Source organism: Loxodonta africana, chromosome 2 (assembly GCF_030014295.1).
Source record: "Loxodonta africana isolate mLoxAfr1 chromosome 2, mLoxAfr1.hap2, whole genome shotgun sequence".
Taxonomy (NCBI): Eukaryota; Metazoa; Chordata; class Mammalia; order Proboscidea; family Elephantidae; genus Loxodonta; species Loxodonta africana.
The window spans coordinates 208499161-208509825 of NC_087343.1; the positions used below are offsets into that span (position 1 = coordinate 208499161).

General features: G+C 37.1%; 1 protein-coding gene across 1 annotated transcript; it reads right to left on the reverse strand.

The window, feature by feature from the left end:
- Nucleotides 1-6147: 6147 nt before the first annotated feature.
- Nucleotides 6148-10376, reverse strand: LOC100670475 (olfactory receptor 2G3-like). Its single transcript, XM_003422141.3, has one exon. It carries the CDS (start codon nucleotides 7366-7368, stop codon nucleotides 6421-6423), a length of 948 nt encoding a protein of 315 aa, XP_003422189.1. The 5' UTR covers nucleotides 7369-10376; the 3' UTR covers nucleotides 6148-6420.
- Between the last annotated feature and the right edge of the window lie 289 nt (nucleotides 10377-10665).

A 10665-nucleotide genomic window follows, 5' to 3' on the forward strand; every position in this document is an offset into this window, starting at 1 on the left:
AGAGTTGGATTGAGAAGAATTCTCAGAGAAGGTATTGTTTTTGTGGAGATGTAAAGAAAAGAATATACTTAAAAATTTATTTTTAAATATATTAATGGGAGAATTAATTTAGGAATGGTAGGCATCAATTGTCAATATTTTAAACAGAAATAATATGAAAATGGTGTCCAAATAAAAGGAAGTCCAATATGCCTGCAAACCTAGAGAGCGAGATGGAGAAAATCAAAGATGTTTGGAGAGGCAGGCTAGGGCAGACCCTAGAGGGCTTTGTCAGGCAACAGCAATTTTCATTCTATTATTCATCTTAAAACCTTTTATAATATTCTTACACATAAATACTTTAATGATATACTTATATTTTTATTAACTGATTCATAAGATTTATATTATGAATAGACTTCTCTGCCAAGAAAGGTATTAGTTTTATGAAGACATAAAGGACAAGAAAAACAACTTGTAAATATTGGTGGGAGTAGTAGAACTTATTCATACTCCTCACATCCCTCAAATCAACCTCTGCAACTTGTTTGTTATTATTTTCACATCGTGATGGTTTGTCACATTTATTTTCTATTTTTAGCCATACTTTAATTTATTTGAAGCCCTGGTGGGACAGTGGTTAAGTGCTTGGGTGCTAACCAAAAGGTCAGCGGTTTGAATCCACCAGCCACTCCTTGGAAACTCTATGGGGCCGTTCCACTCTGTCCCATACGGTTGCTATGAGTCAGAATAGACTCAACGGCACAGGTTTGGTTCTAATTTATTTAGTCATGTTTCCTCATGTGTTAATATTAAATGGATCTAATTCTCATCATAAAACTTTTATAACACAGTTTCTCTCTTCATTACTTATTAGGCTGAAATTCGTCTTCAGCCAGTTTTATTGTGAAGTATAAATAGGTGTTCTACTTCCTAAAGCACCACACATTTGAAATTTCCTCTTCCTTAATACTTGAAAATGACTTTACAGTTTAAAGGATTTTCATTAAAGCCTTGATTTGTATTGCTACATTTTTCCTATCATTTAGTATTCTTAAAGAAAATTCAGAGATCAGTGTGACATTTATATAATATAGGTGACTTGAGATTTGTACCTAGTTTTCCAAGGTATTTTCAATATATGCTTATAGCCTGTGTCTTTACAGGCTCTATCTAGATACAGATGTTATTATTGAGATTTGTTTCCTGGCACAAGACATAGTTTCTCTTGCCAATGTTCATGGACTTTTGCATAAAGGTATGTATTTTATTGTTGCTGGGTGAGATGTCCTGTTTATAAGCCTTAATAATACGTATTTTTTTTTTCCAATCCACTTGTGAATCTTCTAGTAAGAAAATGTAAGAGGCTACCCGGGGCACATTGCACACTGAGACCATGCCTAAAATAATAACAATGAAAACATCACCTGTTGTGCAACTCTGACCCTTAATTTGTTCTTTGTGCTTATGAAGACTGACTCAGGATGTGGATGAAGGTGAGGCTACAGGTGAAAAATGTCAATGACCACAGCTTCACAGCGCTGGCAGTGACTGCCCAACCCTTTGAGAAGGAAATGCTTTAAAGATGGAAAGGAGGGGAGTAAATAATAAAAAAGTATACAAAACGGAACTGGATATTGGGAGAACAAAAACTGAAAACAGTGAACAGATAAGAAAAGCAGGAAAAAACGAACAAACGTATCTGCTGCTTCAGCGGAGCAGCTGGTAGTCTAATATGCAAGATTCCTTGCAATTCTTCCTTCTTTGAAGTTTTTCTAAGTTTCTATAAAGACACTATTTGATAACAGCTGCATAAAAAAGAAACACCTACTGGGCCCTCAACTTCACAAAGAAAACATAACCCCCCTTCTTCTCCCATCTCCAGGAGACATCTTCAGCTGAGCCCTGTAACATTTTGTCTGTATGTTAACTTAAGAATTACACTGTTCATACCCATTGCTCTTCTACTTTTTTAAAAAATATTTTATTGTATTTTAGGTGAAAGTTTACACAATGAATTATGTTCCTGCTTGACAATTTTTATACAAATTTTTCTGTGACATTGGTTACAATTTTCACAATGTGTCAGCGTTCTCATTATTTCCATTCTGTTTATTCTGTTTCCATTGATCTAGCTTCCCTTCCCCTTCTTGTCTTCTCATCTTGCTTTTGGGTAAATGTTGACCATTTTGTCTCATATAGTTGATTGTTTAAGGGGCAGATTATTCTTGGATGATATTGTTTATTTCATAAGCCAATCTATTATTTGGTGAAGGGTGACCTTCGAGAGTGCCAGGTTCAAAGGGTATCTTAGGGTGATAGCCTAAAAAATAAAATTTTCCATTGAGCTTTACCACACTTTTTAAGGCCTTCGTTCTGGAAGAAATCTCAACGGTACCACATACTTACAAGAAATTGTAAGAGATACGCATTTTCAGATTTATCACTGAGTCTTTTTGGTGGTTGCCAGATGTCCTTACCAAGAATTGCTTAAGACAAGGTAGTTCCTCTAGTCTCTTTTGATCTAGCAGATCTGGCATTTCTTAGGAATTTTTTTGTTCTACATTTTTTTTTCATTCTATCCAGAATCTTTTATTGTGTTCCTGGTCAGAATAGTCTATTGTGGTAGCATGGCACCATGTAGTTCTTCTGGTCTCCAGGTTAGAATTGGTCACGGTTCATGTTTCTTCTTTGAGTCTTTGGTTTCCTTCATTCTCTTTTGCTCCAGATGAGCAGAGACCAAAAGTTGTATCTTAAATGGCCGTGCTCTTTCAGTTTTGAAGACACATGGGAGGATTTCAGACCTTTGGTCAATTGAAGTTAGACATGGTCATGTGACTTGTTTTGACCCATGGCACGTGGGAGAAAGTGCTGTGTGTAATTCTGGGAAGAAGCATTTAATTATCAGAATTGGCTCTCCAAATCTGTCTTCTTTTGTCATGGCGGGACATGTAGGAAAGGAGATGATCCAAAGACAAAGCAGCTTGGACTTGTGGAAGACAACAGCTTCAGAGTCACATGCATCCACATTGGACTTTGTATGTGTAAGAGATAAACCTGCCTTGTGTGTTAAGATGAGGTCATTACCTCAGTATTTTCTTACGCATCCTAATTAGTACATCCATTCCAACATTACCAGGGTCTCACATGGACAGTATTACTTTTAGCCACTGCTAAGGCACCTGATTTCCATACATTTTCCCATCGATGTCACTCCAAGACCTCTGTCTTAAGCAATTCTTGGTAATGACATCTGTCAACCACCAAAAAGACTCAGTGATAAATCCGAGAATGGGTATCTCTTACAATTTCTTGTATGTGGTACCGTTGAGATTTCTCACGGAACAAAGGCCTTAAAAAGTGCAGTAAAGCTTAATGGATCATTTTATTTTTGATTTGAATTGATTTTGATTTAAATTTGAAATTTTTACTTATTTATTTTTAAATTTTTGTTGTTCTTTAAGTGAAAGTTTATAAATCAAGTCAGTCTCTCATACAAAAACTTATATACACCTTGCTATTTTTTTTTTTTTATATACTCCTAACTGCTCTCCCCCTAATGAGACAGCACACTCCTTCTCACCACTGTCTATTTTCATGTGCATTCGGCCAGCTTTTGACCCCCTCTGCCCTCTCATCTCCCCTCCAGGCAGGAGCTGCCCACAAAGTCTCATGTGTCTACTTGATCCAAAAGCTCACTCTTCACCAGTATCATATTCTATCCCATCCACCTATAGTCCAGTCCAATCCCTGTCTGAAGAGTTAGCTTTGGGAATGCTACCTGTCTTGGGCTAACAGAAGGTCTGGGGATCATGACCTCCGAGGTCCTTCTATTCTCGGTCAGACTATTAAGTCTGGTCTTTTTATGAGAATTTGGGGTCTGCATCCCACTGCTCTCCTGCTCCCTCAGGGATTCTCTGTTGTGTTCCCTGTCAGGGCAGTCATTGGTTGTAGCCGGGCACCATCTAGTTCTTCTGGTCTCAGGCTGATGTAGTCTCTGCTTTCTGTGGCCCTTTCTGTCTCTTGGGCTCATAATTACCTTGTGTCTTCGGTATTCTTCATTCTCCTTTGTTCCAGGTGGGTTGAGACCCTTTGATGCATCTTAGATGGCTGCTTGCTAGAGTTTAAAACCCCAGAAGCCACTCTCCATAGTGGGATGCAGAATGTTTTCTTAATAGATTTTATTATGCCAGTTGACTTAGATGTCCCCTGAAACCATGGTTCTCAAACCCCCACCCCTGCTAAGCTGGCCTTCGAAGCATTCAGTTTATTTAGGAAACTGATTTGGTTTAGTCCAGTTGCTGACCTCTCCTGCATTGTGTGTTATCTTTCCCTTCACCTAAAGTAGTTCTTATCTACTATCTAATTAGTGAATACCACTTCTCCCTCCCTCCGTCCCCTTCCCAGCCATCAAAGAATATATTCTACTCTGTCTAAACTATTTCTTGAGTTCTTATAATAGTGGTCTTATGCAAAATCTGTCCTTTTGCATGCGACTAATTTCACTCAGCATAATGCCTTCCAGATTCCTCCGTGTTATGGAATGTTTCACAGATTCACCACTGTTCTTTATTGATGCATAGTATTCCATTGTGTGGATATACCATGATTTATTTATCTATTCATGCATTGATGGGCACCTTCGTTGCTTCCATCTTTTTGCTACTGTAAACAGTGCTGCAGTGAACATGGGTGTGCATATGTCTGTTCATGCAAAGGCTCTTATTTCTCTAGGATCTATTCCAAGGAGTGGGATTGCTAGATCGTATGGTAGTTCTATGTCTAGCTTTTTAAAGGAAATGCCAAATGAATTTCCAGAGTGGTTGTACCATTTTATATTCCTACCAGCAGTGTATAAGTGTTCCAATCTCTCCACAACCTCTCCAACATTTATTATTATTTTTTTTTTGGTTTAATGCCAGCCTTGTTAAAGTGAGATGGACTCTAATTATAGCTACAATTTGCATTTCTCTAATGGCTAATGATTGTGAGAACTTCCTCATGTATCTGTTAGTTACTTGAATGTCTTCTTTAGTGAAGTGCCTGTCCATAATCTTTGCCCATTTTTTAATTGGGTTATTTGTCCTTTAGTTATTGAGTTTTTGCAGTATCATGTAGATTTTAGAGATCAAACACTGATCAGAAATGTTATAGTTAAAAACTTTTTCCCAGTCTGTAGGTAATCTTTTTAGTTTTTTGGTGAAGGCTTTGGATGAGCATAGGTGTTTGATTTTTAGGAGCTCCCAGTTATCTAATTTCTCTTCAGCATCATTAGTAATGTTTTGTATACTGTTTATGCCATGTATTAGGGCTCCTGCTGTTGTCTCTATTTTTTCTTCCATGATCTTTATCATTTTAGATTTTATATTTAGGTCTTTGATCCATTTTGAGTTAGTTTTTGTGGATGGTGTGAGGTATGGCTCTTGTTTCATTTTTTTTTTTTGCAGCTGGATATCCAGTTATGCCAGCACCATTCATTAATTAAATTTTTTTTTTAATTGCTGTTCTAAATTGCTTGGTGCATCTTTAATATCCGAGTTCCATTTGAAAAAAAATCTGGCTTTGATTTAGACAGAATTGTATTTCTACTGTATAATAACAAAGGAAGTACACAGAGAACCCATGAGGCACTTGACTTTTCTTATATTCATTTTGTCTAAAAATAAGGTAAACTACTATATAGGTTGGACAATAGATTTAATTAAATTTATAGCATATTTATACTTACATGGAGATTAAGTTAAATGTAGGTTAAGCATAGAGATCTCTCTGTCTCAAGAAAGAAAGTGTTCATGGCTCCTTTGAACTCAAATATATCAGTAGCAGCTCACTGTGGTGGCTTCATCTTCTGAAAATTCCAAATAAAGGAGAAATACAGCACCCAAACACCAAGAATGCAAGTTGAATTCTTTCTTTGTACTCAAGGTCTCACTCTTACAGTCAAATAAAAAAGAAAAAAAAAAAAACTTGAATATATAGAAAGCTCCTAGGGAAACCAGGCAAACTTCCCTCCCTTCAAGCTTGTATAAAAGAATCTATAATAGCCAGTTTTACTTTTTTGTTGTTGTTTTAAAATGTAATAATAAATTGTTACAATTTGTTTGCTATTTTGTTTATGTTAAGCTCCTGGTGCTTATGTTGCTTAAGAAATAATTTAAGTTTCTCGAAAGTTAATTATGTAACTAGTATTTCTCCTTAGCCAAATATATCTTTGTACACTTAATATGTGCCAAAAATTGTGTTAATTTTCACATATCTTTAAGAAGATGATGTGTGAAATCATAGGAAGAAATAAGTCATCAATTATCATCATTGAACTAAATCCACCCTTTTTAGTGATGTTTCAAAGACAAGTCTCTCCTTGCATTGTTTAAAGGAATATGGGTGGAAATCAAGATTTTTGAGTTTCTTTCTAGCCCAAAAAATCGATTATGTACTTTTTCATTGGCTGATCGATTTCTTCAGCAATCTTTGCAGAGACTCTTTTACTTCCTTGTTTCTCAGGGTATAGATGAGAGGGTTCAACAATGGTGTGACCACAGTGTAGAAGAAGGTGAAGAACTTTCCATGTTTGGAAGCAAAGTCGTTCTTAGGGTCTGTATAAACCATTGCCACTGTCCCATAAAACATGAAAACCACCAGAAGATGGGAGGAGCAAGTGGCAATGGCTTTCTGCCTCCCCTCTTCTGACTTGATTTTCCCCACAGCTTGAGCTATGTAGCCATAAGATGTTAAGATCAACCCTACAGGCAGGATGGTGAAGAGAATGGCAGAGATACTCATCTGCCACTCATTGGAGGAGGTGTCTCCACAAGCCAGACGTATGAGGGCAGGCACCTCACAGAGAAAGTCATCCACATGGTGGTGGGCACAGAAGGACAGCTGGAGTGTGATGGGAGATTGGATCAGAGATTCCATCAGGCCAGAGAGCCAGGCCATAAGGGACAGCTTCCAACAGAGAGGAGGGTTCATTATGATGGTGTAGCGCAGTGGCTGGCAGACAGCAACATAGCGGTCAAAGGCCATTACCACTAGCAAGACACCTTCTGTGGCACCAAGACAGAGAAACACACAGAGTTGGATGACACAGCCTGTGTAGGTGATGGTCTTCTTAGGTCCCCACAAGTTTGACAACATCTGGGGCACAGTGGTGGTGGTAAAGCAGAGCTCCAAGAAGGAGAGATTGCTAAGAAAGTAGTACATGGGTGTGTAGAGACAAGGGTCTATACAAGAGAGCACAATGATGGTCAGGTTGCCAAAGATGATCATGATGTAGAAGATTGCCACTATCCAGAAGAGAACCGTTTCCAGCTGAGGCCACTCTGAAAAGCCTAGAAGGATGAAGTCCACTGAGAAACTCGTGTTGGTCTTTCCTGTTGCATTTGACATTGGGGTTTAGACATAATTGTGAGTAGAATTTTGTAAACTGAGTTCAGAGAAAGACTGCACTCTCCTTTATTCAGAGAAGGCACACATTATTAGTTGTCAAGGAATTCTTGGGGCATACAACATTTGGCTGTTTTCCCTTATATTAAGCTAATAAGATGCTGTATTTCTTTTATAAGGCTGTATTGTTTACATCAAAGGGGCATTTGGAAGACACCACTCTTTGGAATTCATCTTTAAAATCTGTAATCACAAATACCCCTAGTGGACACCCTCACGACTATCTTATAACATTTCTGTGCTCCTTCAAGATTATTCTTTCATTCCTGTATGTAGTAGCTACTCGAAAATAATTGGAATGAAATGTTGAACACAAAGCTCTATTTTTCATATATGTTGTCCTCCAGTATAACCTAGTAACCCAGTGCCGTTGAGCCGATTCTGACTCATAGTGACCCTAAAGGACTGATTAGAACTGCCCCATAGGGTTTCCAAGGAGCACCTGGAGGATTTGAACTGCCAACCCTTTGGTTCACAGCCATAACACTTAACCACTACGCCACCAGGCTTTCCTCCTCCAATATAGTAGGCATTATTGTGTTTGTTTTTGGTGATGTTAATAGTGACACTTATAGCGGAGATAATTTACAAGCAGGTCGCTCGGCTCTCATCAGCCAACAACATAGACTCTAAATAGTGAGATCCCGATCATAATGTTTTTCTTTGGGTGCCTGAAGAAGCGTTTGTCATAGAAGACACACCAGTTTTTAAATGAGGCAAACCTAGGTTGGACACCTGGTCCTTTCACATTAAGTAATTTATTTTAAGAAAAAAAAATCTGAGCTACTACCATTATTTACAAAATGTTTAATTTCCACCTCAGAAGATTCAGGATAACAACATACTGTTCTTGTGTGCCTTCAAGATGATTCCAACTTGTAGCTACCATATGGGACAGAGTAGAACTAATCATAGGATTTCCTAGGCTGTAATCTTTATGGAAACAGATGGCCTGGTCTTTTCTTCCATGAAGTGGCTGGTGGATTTGAACCACAACCTTATGGTTAGTAGCTGAGTGCTTAACAATTGTGCCACCAGGGCTACTTAACAATATACTAGCACCTGCTAATTTTTAGCACAAAACACTAAACATGTAGTAGAACAGAAAGTTCAGTAATTATTATTTAATTTTTATCCCTCCGATGTTCATTATTGTTATCCTCGATAATCAATTAGGCACATGATAAATTTCAACCAGTAACTATTATTAAATATTTGAAATGAATCAAACTAACAAAATTACAAAATCAGTGATTAATACAAACTTTTGTTTCATGGACAGGAGAAAAGATGATACAGAAATATCAGACAAATAATACTAACCTGAGACAGTGGATTTAGAGAACATTGTCATGAATATTAATTTTCTATCTTCCAGGAATGGTCCAATATTTCAGAGGAAATTAAGAACATGAGAGACACAGGCACAAAAAATGCTGTTACTTGAAAGGAAACTGAGTCATAGGTTGTGAAAATTAGATTATGAAAGTGTATAAGCAATGCAGAAATTTGAGGAATGCTATGATTTTTATTTATGATGGACTCCCTCTTTTCAGCAGTGCAAAGTATTGGTTATGTGCAAGACCCTGGGCTATGATCTGAAATATGCTGTGAACAAGACAGCTTAAGTCCTGCTTTTAAAAAACTCATAACCTTGAGAAAGACAGTAAGTACACAAATGAGCAAATAAATAATAATAAATCAATATTTCAGATGAACAATACGGTTTTTTTATTACACACACACATACACACACACACACACAAAAACCCACTACTGTCAAGTCAATTCTAACTCATAGCAACTCTATACAACAGAGTAGAACTGCCCCACAGGGTTTCCAAGGAGCGCCTGGTGGATGTGAACTGCAGACCTTTTGGTAAGCAGCCATAACTCTTAACCACTACGCCACCAGATGGACATTAGGGTAGTATAGTTGAGGATAAGGATGGAGGATGCAAGAAACAGAGCGAGGGCATTTCACACAGACAGAAGACGGAACACTTTTTTTGCTGATAAAGATGGGTGTCAGCCCCAGGAAGCCAGGCCCGATGAGGAATGATTAGATGTGAGCAAGTGTGCATTCAGGCCAGGACATCAGATACCTCAGTTGAACACAATTTCCCCACCTAAATTCTCATGATTGTTCCTCTGAACCCATGTCCTTTATTTCTCTGAAAGGCACTCTGGATTAGTTACAGAACATCTGTCTGTTTTCATTAGACTGTACCACATAGTCTCAGCAGTCAGTTTCTACAGACAGTTTATTTCATATACATAACTCCATCTGGTTCAGGAAGCAACACTGTATTAAACTGACATTTGGGCAAGAATTTTCATGTAGTCCATCTGTACTTTTGGTTTTAATATACCTTTATGCTGAGTGAAATAAGTCAGCAGCTCAAAAAATGTATGCTCCCACTTATATGAAATATCTAGAATAGGCAAATGTATAGAAGCCGAAGTTTGTTAGTGGTGACCAGGGGTGGGAGAGAGGGGGAAAGGGAAAGTCATTGTTTAGGGGGCATTGAGTCTCTGTTAATGGTAATCAAGTAATTCAGAAACAGAGAGTGGTGATGGTTGCAAACCATAGTGAATGTAATTAATATTACTGTACTGTAATGTAAAATCATTGAATTGGCTAATGTTTTGTTATATATATATATACACAGTTATGTTTACTTGAATAAAAAATTAAAGATATATCATGGGCTCAGATTTTCCTTATGGAAAGAAATAATAAATTAAGGTCAATAGTATTATGCAGTATTTGGGAATTGAAATTAAAATGAATTATGTTTTAAAACTTTTATCTTTTTTACTATAGCGTTGCTTTTTATGAGCACTATAATTTAAGACAAATATGAAAAAAAAAGAAGGAATAAAGTTTTCTATAATCCCACCATCAAAGATAATGTTTACTATAAGAATTTTTTATTTTCAACATATATCAGTTAATAAATAGGGTATATTTTTTTTTAGTTTTTTTTTTATATATATATGTAGTTATAGTACATGAAGGATATTAAATGTAGAATTAAAATTATACTGCATGTAGCTCTGTATTTCCCTTCATTGTTAGGTACTCTTCAGTTATAGTGGACCTATGCACAACAGATTGAAACACTGCCTGGTCCTGCACCATCCTTATAATTGCTGTATGTTTGAGCCAATTGTTGCAGTCACTGTGTCAATCCACCTCATTGAAGGTCTTCATCTTTTTCACTGACCCTCTACTTT